The following is a 12,685-nucleotide window of genomic DNA, read 5'->3' as shown; positions in this document are numbered from 1 at the left end:
CACAGTGTTTATATGAATCTAGGTCTGACTCACTGTCTGCTGGCCTGCCTCCTCTGATATGTGCTGGAAACATAGAACAGAATAGAGTTGTGCTGGGCCTGTAGCACTGCTCCCTTCCCCGGGGAGATGGAGGATATTTTACACCCGGTGAATCTCCTACTTTTTAGGCAGGCTGATTTTTATTTTGGGCTATGCCGATTCCCCGTGTTGAGGCACTTTTATTGCATAATTAGGCGCCAGGGCTAGCAATGAAGTGGTTTGACAGTATGAGCACGTCCCGTCTCGCCTCCCTCCTCAAGTTTGTGTGTATGTTGTTCAGTGTCTCAGCGGTTTTTTTAACCACCCGTCTTAATATCTATGCAATGCCTGCTAGTTCCCCCCACAGCAAAGTTTGTCAACGCACAGAGCGAGAGAGAGTTCTTGAGGTTGAGGATGGATGATGGGTAGAGCTTGTGTGCATTTGCCTGCGAGAGTTTGTGTGTATGTGCTTGTCCGTAATTGCAAATGCCTGAGTGTGTGTTGTGTGAGAGTGTAAGTATCCCGTTTCCAACAGGGGCACATTTAATTCTCTTATGAATGATGTAATGTTATGGGCTATGTTGTAATTCAGTTCTGTTAGAGGACGGGGCTGCTGAGGAGAGAAGCTGTCTTATTGAGCAGATCCCAACAATAGGAGGCCTCCTCTCCCACGAATCTGTCTGCCTCATTTCTTTTATGTCACTGACCTTGTGCCTCCACAAAGAATAGTCGTTATGCTCATCTGCTGCCAGCACTTTGTTTGAAGGTTTCTATCTTTTTCCATTGTTACCCTGTCTCATTTGCTGTGCCATTCCATTTCTTCCTCCTGTGTGCTTGTGCGACTCAGCTCCATCACAGTGGATGTGTGTCATTTTGGCACTGCTTTGTGTTCTGACCTTATAGCAAGACTGGTGACTCCCTATACAGTCACTCCTCATCTCATCTCTTCTGTCTCCTTTGCCTGCAGCAGGCAGGCGGAGGAGTCAGAGATGAGATAGCATCCTAGCTTTGAGGCCAGCATTTCTCCCTCCCATCCAAAGTCACACACACACATGCACACGCACTGTCCCACAAGCTCAGGCTGCCCCCACCCCTCGCACCCTCATGTTAGGCCTTTAGGTTTGTCTCAGCATGTCACTTTGTCACAACTCCTCAGCTTGAAGGCTGCCTGGATGTGACAGTTCTGGCCACATCGCCTCAGCCTGTCTGTGGTGACAGGCCATGCTCCAGTGAGTCATTACGCTAACTCGCAGTGCTAAGTGAGTCGCTAAGATGCAGCACTAAGCTGATAAGGAGCTCTAGAAATTGGTTGGGATCAGCTGGAGAGGGATCCCCATCACTGAGACCTCTCAGTTCTGTCCAATGACTGTAAAATTACTTGTTCTTCCTCGCCAGCTTTACTAAAGAACTAACCTAAAACTTATGAGGGAGTTAGCTCTTTGCGTTAGCTCTAATGCTAAGGGTATATGTAGATGTAAGGGGTGTTTTAATAATACCACTGGTATATGTGGGCAAAAATAGGAAAATGACCTATATAACAAGAAACCTCCCCACTACTGGACAAAATGTTTCCAGTTCTATGCTTCAGTGCTAGGCTAATGAGTAGTACTGGGAGACAGAGAGGCTAAAAGGGCTGATCATATCATCACAAAAAAACAGTCTTCCAAAAGCACACACCACGAGCCACAGAGCTCCACAAGTATAATCTCCTGTTGTGACTCAGTCGCATACTTGCTGGATACCTCCAAGGCCAAACTTTCACAGAGAAAGACACTATAGTTTCTGTGAGAGCCTCGGTGATAATACATCCCAAGGTCAAACTGTCTGAGGTGGTGAAATGAAGATGCTTTTATGTTTGAAAGCACATCGCTGCTGATGAAGACAAATCTTTGTCTGTTCGTACAGAAAATGTAAAATCATTTTGAATGCCACCTGTTTTAGTCAGTACTGACATAACAGACCAAACATTTTCTCTTAACTTTTCTCAAGTGTTGGGCATGGCTCTGGTTGCAGGTAAGATTTTCTTATCACTCCTCATCAGTTATATCGGATTTGCGCGCAAAGTTGTTATGTGCACTGCAGCTACAGACGTAAGATTAAGAATAGATTTAAAGACTAACAGGAGTAGAGAGCATATGAGCATGCAAAGTCTAGATTGACTTGTGCAAAATTATGTTCTTGTCTGATGGTTCAAGCATCTATCCACCCTCAGGCTTTAATTACTGTGTGAGGATAATGAGTCAAATCCAATCAGTTCTCTCTGTTGCTCTTAATTTGTATGGAGCTTCTATTTGAAGCCAACCGCTTCAGCCCTTCACACCAGCTGCCCTGGAGTGACACCAGGGCTCTGGCTGTGTGGCTGTGTGTGTGTGACCTCTGTCACTTCCACTCTGCCACATCCATGAAAATCAGCTCGTATAATTACTGAATTGGCCCTTTATTGGTATGTGTAACAATTGGTAGCATTTCTTGAGCACGGTGGCTGTTAATGCAGTTTTATACACCACAGGAGATAAGTCATAGTCTTACTGCGAGGGATTACATCCAAGTATACATATGGCTGCTGCAGAGAAAGTCACTCCATTCAGCTATTATGAGTCTGACAGACAAGACTAAATGCCCATGTGTGTTATTGTGTGTGTCTGTGTGTGCTGGCTAAAGAGACCCTGAAACCTTAATGGATTCCTGCAGAGTGAAGGACAATCATAGCCCATGGCCAGGCCAAGCTTATCCTCTGCTCATCTCATCTCAGCTCAGCTCAGAGCCAGTCACAGCTCCAGCTAGGCCTCAGGCCATCTGGCTGGCACGCTACCACATACACACACCCTCTCACACACACATAGACACTGAATCCATCCCTCAAGTTAATAAGATCCATGCTTGTTGTGAATACACCATTCAGAAATTTCTGTATGGATGCAAGATGAATCCTTCTGTATATCTAAACTTTAAAACCCACCTTAGAACTGCAACTTGTCAAAAAGTGGTTGCGTTGCTCTGAATTATGTCGGTGTGAAATATGATATATTAATGACACAAGCAGAGATTTGCAGGGGTGCTAGAAATAGGATAGTTATCTAGCTGCCACACTGAAATTTACTGGCTCATAATGGCTGTGCTCAATTAAGGCTAAATATATGCTGTAACAGCTGGGCCGGAGAAAGTTATACCTGGGAAAAAAGACAACGGATTTAGGTCCATACAACAGTCTCTGCATAAATTTGGTAATGTTTCATAATCAAGTACATATCATTGTGATTCAGCAGACTTTTGCCTAGTCATTGACTATATAAAGTGTAACTGTAAGATCTAAGTGAGATATCCCACATAATGTTTCACAATTATATAAAGCTTATGAAAGGTACATTGTTGAGCTTTGTGCAAAAAGTTCTGTGCCAATGTCTTGAGCCATTATTATTCACCTTTTTGCTACAATACAGCCTGAACTGTCTTAGGCAAGCTTTCTTGTATCTTCTTTAAGCAGTGTTCAGGAATAGTTTTCGAGGCTAGTTAAAAGAAATTCTAAGGTTTTTTGGGGATGTTTGCTGCCTTTTGTTCTGTTTTCTGTCATGATGATGCCATCCTGCTTCAATAATGTGGCGGTCTGGGCTCTGGGGAGGTCAGTCCATAATTGATAGTGTTCTGTTGTACGTTTGTATGTGTGTGTTTTTCTATCCAGATGTGTTGCCATTGCCAATCAGTTGCTTTCCAGATGGTGTTGCATGGTGATTCAAAATCTAATGGTACTTTTCATAATTTCGTCATTTTTGACAAGATTCCCAAACCCCAACTCCATTTCGGGCAGTGGTGTCTACACTACTGCCTGAAATAGAGCTCAAAAGCCTCCATTAGCCTTCATTGTGTTTTACAGAAGGTTGTGGACACTCACTGTTGCACCTCTCTCCTGACCTTCCCTGTACATACTGATCATTCCACTGATTTTCAGTCTAGTTCTTGTGTTATGTGGCGTACCTCGCCTCTTTTCCCTGTTTTTTTTTTCCCTTACCAACTACTTTTTGACAGGTGTCTATTGAGACCTTTCCTGATAAAGGCTTAGTGAACTGTGGATAGAGCCCAGTTAGTTAGTTCTGCCAATTCTTTTTTTTTCAATGTGGTAAATCTTTTTAAATCAGGAGATAAGCCAAGTTGTCTGTTTTGTGTGGACTCAACACGTTCATTCTTTAGTTAGTTGTCTTTTATATGCCTATAAATTATTCATAGTGCAATATTAAGTGCCTTTACAAACAAACAAAACTAAATTCTTTGAAAAGGGTGAAGGACTAGACTGAAATTGAGAAAATAGAGTCAGTGTCCAAATTAAAAGTTTGAAATACCATCAGAAAGCCTGGTGCTCAAGACCACTTTTAACAAAATTAGAAAAAAGTCTGGCTTCTTAGAGGCAAAATATAAAGAAATGACAAGTGGCTCAAGATGTTTACACAGTACTGTAAATATATGCACTTCTTTTGAAACTCTGCTGAAGAAATAGCTTAAAGGAGATCTTCGCAGCTCAGTGGCAGTATATGGAACTGAAAAGCCAGAAATGCTGTATTTACCATTTAAATTTGCTTGGTATATAAAGTGTGGTTAATGAGTGAGCTGCTGCCTCTGGTAGGGACTAATATTCTTTGCGCCAACCTACAGTGTAAGCTGACTAAGTGTGATCACTCCTGGTGGCCCGCTTCACTTTTACTTCCCTCTTGGCTCATTGTAAGGTTATAATCACTGGCCAGCTGTACACTGCTGCGTATTCACACCACAGGGTAGTTAAGACGACAAGGCCACACACTGACACTACGCATTGTATCCCCACTGTGACACAAGAACTCTGTGTGTATGCATGGATGTGTGCAAGTGTATGTGTGCTTGAATGTGATCTTGCATACTCGTCTGCACAGTGCGTCTGCGTATGTGCTAATTTGCTTCTGTGGGTCTTGTGCGTTTGAGTGTGGACTTGTTTGTCTGGCCTCGCCTGCTGTTTGCATCTCCATGTGCTTTAATTAGTATGCGCTTTTGCATTTAGGCCTTTGTGATTTGGCACTGGCACTGTATTCTGGCGAGGCATAAAAGATTTGAAGTCTGTCTGTGCTAGTCATTCAGCCTTAATGGCGTTAGTTACACAACTGAACTGAAGTCCCTGCTGCATAAATGGGTGGCATTTAGAAATATGAGCAAGTCTGATGGCAGTGAATCATGTAGCACAGTGCTGCAGAGCATGTCTGGGATGACTGACATTGACATTGACCCAGATGGGCACTCCTTCTGAATGGACAGTGGCTGAAACTTAAGCACTGCTAGCTCAGTGTCAGAAAAGGAAAACAGCCCTGCTCTGTGGGTTTCAGCAATAAGAGTAGTGGGGGAGAGGGGCTGACTCAGTGCCCTTGTCTGCTGCTGAGCCTGTCTGGCAAGGGGAAGCGCTATATAGTGAAAGCCTTGGTTTATAAAGAAGTTGCACCCTGTTAAAGTACACCTACCGCCACTCTGTGTAGATTTCACAGGATTCCCACCATCTGGGTAATATGTATCATGTCCTCCTTACTGACACTGCAAAGGAGATCTCGGTCAAAGCCTTCTGGTCCTTCAGGACAGCGGACAGCTCCACACCTAGCTATCTCTGAAGCAGCTCCAAATCTAAGGATGCCATTTTCCCAAAAGAAGTTTTAAAGTCAGTTCAGTACCACGGATAGCAGCTCTCACAGGGCCTGGCATGAGGCTCACAAAAGGAGCGTTGGCTGTCCTTCAGTTTCACTTCCAGATCACTCACTCTACTCCTGTCTACTTCTGTTCAGTCTCTGTGCCCCTGCCTCCACCTGCACTGTAAAGGAAGCTGGCAGCCTTTTTTTTTTTTTTAGGCTGAATGGAGAAGCAGTTGGAAAGGTATGCAGTTATGGAGAGAGCTGGAGAGGCAATGAGTGTCTCTCTCAGCACCTCTTTGCAGGCCTCTTTCATGCCTCTCAGCCTGGCTCAGTGATTAACCCTGAGTACCCCGCTTTCCCTGCTGACCCTTCTCCACACAGAGCCGCAGGAGTACATTGACATGCCTCTCAGACAGCTGATTACCAGCAGTGGGTGTGGAAATGGTGTACACACCAGAGTTGAAAATGCATACAGATGCTCTCTGTCTCTCTCTTTTTTTTTTTTTTTTTACTTCTTTCACCTCTATTTCCTCTCTTGCTCAGACCTAATCCAACATTTCTGATAGGTAGAATACACTAAAAGATGCGAGAAAGTACATTGGGATGAGTATGATAAGCTGCTGTCTGGCAGTGTGTAGGAGTTTGTTAACATTTGAAACTCTCACAGTTTGTTTCACAAGTGGTGCAGTATCTCATTGCAAAAGCTGGTATGTCTCCAAATCCTTCATGCCAATATGTGGAAAGTGGTCGGCCAGGCTGTGCATCAGTAGCACTGCAAAATTACCATTCAATGAAGGCAAGTCAATAATGGCTCGTTTGCAGGAACCACTTTCATACCACCTGCTCCTGTCAAACATGCATATATGATTTACAATTACACAGAACAACGAGGTGCCTCCTAAAAGGGTATATTAAGGTTCAATGAGTTATCAATAACTTTGCCTCTCTCTCTTTCCTCTCCAGCTCTGAGCCGGTCAATGATGCCCTTCGGTTTGATGCGCCGGGAGCTGGCTTGTGAAGGCTACCCGATCGAGCTGCGTTGCCCTGGAAGTGATGTCATCATGATTGAGACGGCTAACTATGGCCGCACCGATGACAAAATCTGTGACGCAGACCCCTTTCAGATGGAGAATGTGCAGTGCTACCTGCCCGACGCCTTCAAGATAATGTCACAGAGGTGACTATTGATCTGTTTAGATCTTGTGTGTGTGTGTGTGTGTGTTTGTGCAGAGTAAGAGCCCGGTATTGGCAGAGGAAACAAGATTTTATTTCACAACACAGTTCCTCTAGATTTACTTGCTTTTCCTCTTCAGATGCACAATTTGGGCACCTTGTGGCAAATTGTAGATCTTTTTTGTAATAACATTAAGTAAAACCAATGTCAAACTGAGGCTTTCCTTAAATGTAATTTAATGTTTCATTTTTATTTAATTAAGAATACAAAATGACAATAATTGTAGCAGGTGGCACAATTTGGGAGGAAATTGTTATCAACTAACTATTCTTAGTGACAGCTCTTGCTAACATTATAATGAAGTTTGAGACTATACTGGTGGAATTGTTAGTAAAGTAACTTCCAACTTTAAGTACATGAAAGAAGGGGGAAAAAGCATTAATATTTGAAGGAAGTTTAGTTGTTTAATGTGTGTTTGCGCCAGGATTTTATTTACTTCTCTTCACTTAAAAATAACTAACAGGCAATTTGCCGGGGGCCACTTGAACTTGTGCATTCAAACGTTTCTTTTGGGAAACACTGAAGTCAGCATACTTGACTAACGCTGCTGTGTCTTGGCAAAACTTTTATTTGTAAGGAATTGTGTGTGTGTGTGTGTGTGTGTGTGTGTGTGTGTGTGTGTGTGTGTGTGTGTGTGTGTGTGCGCGTGAGTGTGTGAGTGCGCTTAGTTTCATGTATGCATGAGAATCTATATGTTTATTGCTGGAGTATTTGTAGCGCTTCCTACAGCTGCTCTCTGTGTTTGTGCTCAGCATCTGCTTCCTTTTAGCTCAGATCAATGGAAGCTCTCTTCCAGCTATCCATCACGCTTGTAATGGAGGCACAGGGTGCTAGCTTGAGCAAGGGAGGGAGGGAAGTAGTAGGGGGTGGAGGAGAAAATTGAGGGGGTAAAGGAAGAAGAAAGACTTGTAGAAATGATAGGATGATAGAGAGAGTGCAGCAGAGATTTGAGATATGAATGGAGAGAAAGAGTGTGCAGTGGGGAAATGCTCAAAGCTGGATAGAGAAGGATTATGTGGTGAGAATAACTAAGTGCACGTGCGTGTGGATGTGTATCGTTTCTCCTGTGTGGATGTGTTTCTCGGTGTGTGCAACCGTGAGAAGGCATGCAGCGATGCGGTTTAGATGTAGGTATTATGTGCATATGAATGTTTTCCCTGTGCGTGTGGTGTAGAGTATCTGCCTTAGCCCCCCTCGTCCTTCCCTGTTCTCTCACCTCTAATTGCTCCCACTCACAATCCCCCAGGAGAGGAGGTCTTACGTCACTCGCCCTCTCTCTGCCTCTTCCCTCCCTCCATGCTTCTCTGTATCCTTCATCCCACTTCTCTCCCCCCCCCCCCCCCCCCATTCTCCTTCCCCCTCTGTTTCCACCTCCCTTCGGGTGCAGCTGTCACATGATCTAGTCTAGTGTGAAATTACTCCCATCCCTACCGTTCCCTCTGTCTTTCAGAGCCTGAAGATATTTTTTATTTTTTTTTTGGAATACAACCCCTCCTCCCTGTCTTTCTTACAATGGCACTCATCATTATTTTTATTACTTGCTTCCTCCCTTCTCTCTCTTTTCTCGCTTCCTACCCTGCTGTCTCATCTCACAGGTGTAATAATCGTACTCAGTGTGTGGTGGTTGCGGGGTCAGACGTGTTCCCAGACCCCTGCCCAGGGACCTACAAGTACTTGGAGATCCAGTATGAGTGTGTCCCCTACAGTGAGTACTGAGACCCTGTCACACCTTTCCACCTCCCCGCCCTCCCTCACCCCATTCACTGCCCCTCCCATCCTTCCCTGTACCCTCACCTGAGCCTCTCTAGTCCTCTTCAACCCCCCCACCCCGAACCCTAAAAAAAAGATGACATTCTTATACTCACTCGTGCTCACTCGCTCTCTCTGGATTTTCTCAACACAGTCAAAGCAAAACAAGACAGACAGCCATCCTCACCTGCTCTCTCTGTCTCTCTCTTCTTTCTCATACACTGCACAGGCACATACACACCCACACTCACAGAGCACTAAACCTTTTTTCTTCATCGACAGATTGACGCACCAGTAGCTGAGAGGGATTTTCACATGGGGGAAGGTGCTCCACAAACACAGGGTCCGATAAGCACTTTACGCACACCCACAGCAAACACGGGGTCAGCCCTTATTGGCAATCACAGCAGTGTAACGCACACCGCCCCACACTCATGCACTGATTAACCCAGGGGCAGGCGACTGCCTTTATCTGGTGCCAAACACCTTTGCTGTCCCTCTGATTTCCAATAAAAATTAAAATTGGGCACAGTGAGACTTTAAGGCAGGGGGTGTTGTGTGTATACCACACCTCACAATAGGAATGTTAACACAAACAGCAAAGGGCTTATTTTAGACAACATGACCTGGAGCGCCACACAATTTAACGTCCCCATGGTAACGGCTGGCTTCCTCACTGCTTTGCTCAAAACTATGTGGCAGGTGTGACTCTACACATGCCCACACACACATACACACAAGTCTACCTTACACTTGCAAAAAGGGAGGGGGGGAGGGGGCACCGTTGCTTTTTTCTCTCTTCTCTTGAATCTTCCATTCTGAGCAAGCATGTACACACAAACAAGAGCACACTCACACCGCCAAAGGAGCAGACACAGCAAGGATTATACGGTGATGTGTTGATCCTCACTCATGTGAAAATCTCCGCTCAGTCTCCCCTCCTCCCTCTCATGTATTATTACTCTCAGCATTGATCCCCTCACTGTGCAGGTGCACGTGGCTGGAGGGGAGGAGCAGTGGCGCTCCCCTCCACTGGGCAGACGCAGAATTTGGGGTTCAGGAAAGGGTGGTGGGGAAGTATGAGAGTGTTGTGTCAGAGGGGTGGAGGACAAGAGGACATTACTGGGGTGGGGGAGCTATTTATTTCTCATGATAGGGTGTGGGATAACTGTCTCTACTTTTTCCTCAGGTGCAGTTGAAGTGAACCACAGGATCAAGACTACACCAAGCTGCTAACTTCCTTTTCTTTTCCTCTTCCTCACCCTCCTCTTTATCACTTCTCTCTGAGGACTCCAACTCACACTCGCTTTATTATTTCTCACAGTCAGCATCACCTCTTTTTTTAGCCCTTCTTCTCTGTCTTTGACTTTCAATCTTCACTCCATGGTCTTAAATCTTTATTCTTTGTCCTGCTACGCTTATTCTTCCTTTATTTTTACTCTCTGACCACCAGTTTGCCACACTAGCTTATCATTCCACTCTATCATTTTTCTTTTGCTGTCCCTGTTATTTATTTATTTGTATTTTTACAGGTACAAATATGCAAAGCATCCAGGGTTTTCCAGGTGCCACTTTTCAGTCCTCACCCTTCCTCTGCTCAGTGCTATGTGCACTTAGTTTAGCTTATGAGAGACTGTGTTGACTCAGGTTGCGGCTAGAGTCATATATGAGAAGGTTGGTTTCTTACATTGGGTGATATTTTCTGGTGTGGATTTTATTCATAGCCTTCCTAGTGGTAATAAGAGTTCTTCTCAAGTGTCCTCTACATTAGGTTTCCCTCTCTTCCAGTTGATATTTGTGTTGGCTATATTTTTTCCCTCCACACTGATATGACTTTGCTTGTTAGTCCTTTAATAGTCCTGTGCTGTTGCTCGGTTTCCTGTATTGTCCACAGAGGGTCAAGGTAGCATTACTTAGTTGTGCCTGCTTTCCTCTCCTCATGCATTCTAACCTTGTCTTTTTCCCCCTGACTGCACAAGGGAGCTTGTTCTCTCACTGCAAGGCAATCAAAGGGATGATTAAATAGCTGCTGACTTGCATTTTTCCTCCTTGTGTTTGGGGGGAAAAAAACTTTCTTGATTGTGCCTGAAGTATGGCACGACTTAGAAAATTGGAAGCTGATCCTCCTATGATATAAAGTCTCGCTTGTCTGAGGTGACAAAGAAGAGCCAATTACCCCTGTCCTCTGCCACTCTCCTCCACTGGAGAAGCAAAAGCACTTAACTTGCGCACCCTCACAAAAATAGAAACACGCGTGCGTACACAGGCGATGCACGCTACTCAAACTCTGCAGGCTGCTCTATGTATTTGTGCTCATTTGACAAACTAAATACGACCTGACACATTCTGACTCAGAGCTGGAACTGTTCATCCCAAAACCTAGTCACCGTCGCACCACACGCCACTCAACTCGGCCACTTTTAATTACCAGGAGAGGGGGCGCGTCGCTCTCTTCAGTTCTGCCTCAGCAGAGATTTGTCAAGATTAATTGAATTTGCTGCAGCTAATCGCTCTGGTAATGCCCCATCATTTATGTCTGGTTGGGATTGCTGGGCACTCTGGTATCATCTAAACCTGACACATGGTTTTCATTGGTTGTCTTGACAAAAAGGTGAACAATTGAGAGATGATATGTAAGGGCTGTGTGGCATGGCAGCTGAGATGGTGTGCAGCCATGTTGATGGCTACGAGCGATGTTTGCTTTTGACAGGGTCCTCTGTGTGAGAGCTGTGTTTCCAGTCACCTGAAACGGCACGGTGACAGCCAGTGCTGAGCTGACATACGCACACACCTCAGCTGGCAGAGCTCAGACAAGGGTCTTGCACAAGTATGTGTGTGTGTTGCTGTGCGTGGGACTGCCTTGACAAAATACAACAAACCGCCAACTAGTCAAGTCATATCTCATCGAGCCAAAAAGCCCTGCAAGGCCGCCCAGCCGTTGCCACGTAGCATTGTTTTTGCCATCCGGAACACAAGACGACAAAATGGCTCAAATGAACTCTCATTTCACACTGGCACAGCCTGCTGTAGCCTGCTAGATCCCATTAAGACATCACAGATCCATGGATACAACTGCAGGATGTGTTTACTGCAGTTAAACCCCTACACTGCAGTTTTAACATAGATGTACGCAGAGTTAAAATAAATCTATCCCACGAGGGAGCCCTTACCTGTTCCCGCTCTTTCTTCAGAACACTGTGCTACATCATTATTGATTCCTAATGCTCCCTATTGGGATTATCTATGCTAGCCATGCCAGAGCTAGCAGACCTTCTCCTGTGGCTCTTTTGTTTCTTCAGCTTTTATATATCTGGTTAATATGCACAGTGCAGGTGGCTGTACAGGCTTTACAGTCGAGAGTTTCTTAGCTTAATTTTATATCCTCCAGTTTTTCCATTTATATTTTGGTACTCTGCCGCTGTTTCACTTTATAAAATTGATTCTTCCCCACAAATGTATTCAGCACTGCCTATTCATTACAAGACATCACTTTTTGGACACAAAGCCACTGGAAATGATAGTTGACTTGTCGGAAGGAGTTTGTCAGTCGCAGGAATAATGGCATTGTAATATGACAAGTTTTGAGGGGAGGAGGGGAAACACTTTGATGTAGCTGAAAATGAAATTCTATTAATATGTATAGGGACACCATTAGATGAGTGGCTCATACATGTCTGGTGAATGAGAAGCAGGAAGCTTTGCTCGGGCCATGGAAAGAGATGGCTCTTTACTGTGAAAAATGCGAAGTTTGAGAAGGAGACAATAGGAAGGGGCCGAGGAAGAAAAAGCAGAGGAGGACACGCTAGAAGGAGGCCAAGTGTTCCTGCAGTGCTTCAGCAATATGTGTGCGTATTTGAGAGCGTGTGTTTTAGCTGTACTCATTAGTGTGGGAGTAATTGATAGGGTTGTAGAGAGCGCTGAGCGGAGTGATTAAGGGGAGAGGACAGTGGCTTATTTCTCAGAAGATCCCTGAAAGAGAAACGTTGAATGAATCAGACAAACAACCAAGGTGGCCTTAAACTAACCTCCAACTCACTGTGAGGACAGT

At 44.7% G+C, this 12,685-nt stretch overlaps 1 protein-coding gene across 2 annotated transcripts in view; it reads left to right on the top strand.

Moving 5' to 3' along the window:
* The window catches only part of adgrl1a (adhesion G protein-coupled receptor L1a), a 116,208-nt gene that overhangs the window by 69,008 nt on the left and 34,515 nt on the right, over positions 1-12,685 (top strand). For both annotated transcript variants that reach the window (XM_085271496.1, XM_085271495.1), the window contains exons 3-4: positions 6,618-6,831; positions 8,484-8,593. In XM_085271496.1, coding sequence (XP_085127622.1) covers positions 6,618-6,831; positions 8,484-8,593 — 324 coding nt within the window. The remainder of the gene's footprint in view (positions 1-6,617; positions 6,832-8,483; positions 8,594-12,685) is intronic.

This window comes from Mchenga conophoros, linkage group LG4, assembly GCF_057382185.1.
Source record: "Mchenga conophoros isolate Kocher_MC1m ecotype Shallow Benthic linkage group LG4, M_conophoros_male_GT1.1, whole genome shotgun sequence".
NCBI classification, from domain to species: domain Eukaryota; kingdom Metazoa; phylum Chordata; class Actinopteri; order Cichliformes; family Cichlidae; genus Mchenga; species Mchenga conophoros.
The sequence above is the reverse complement of the archived record's forward strand: the minus strand, read 5'-3'. Positions and strand labels throughout refer to the sequence as shown.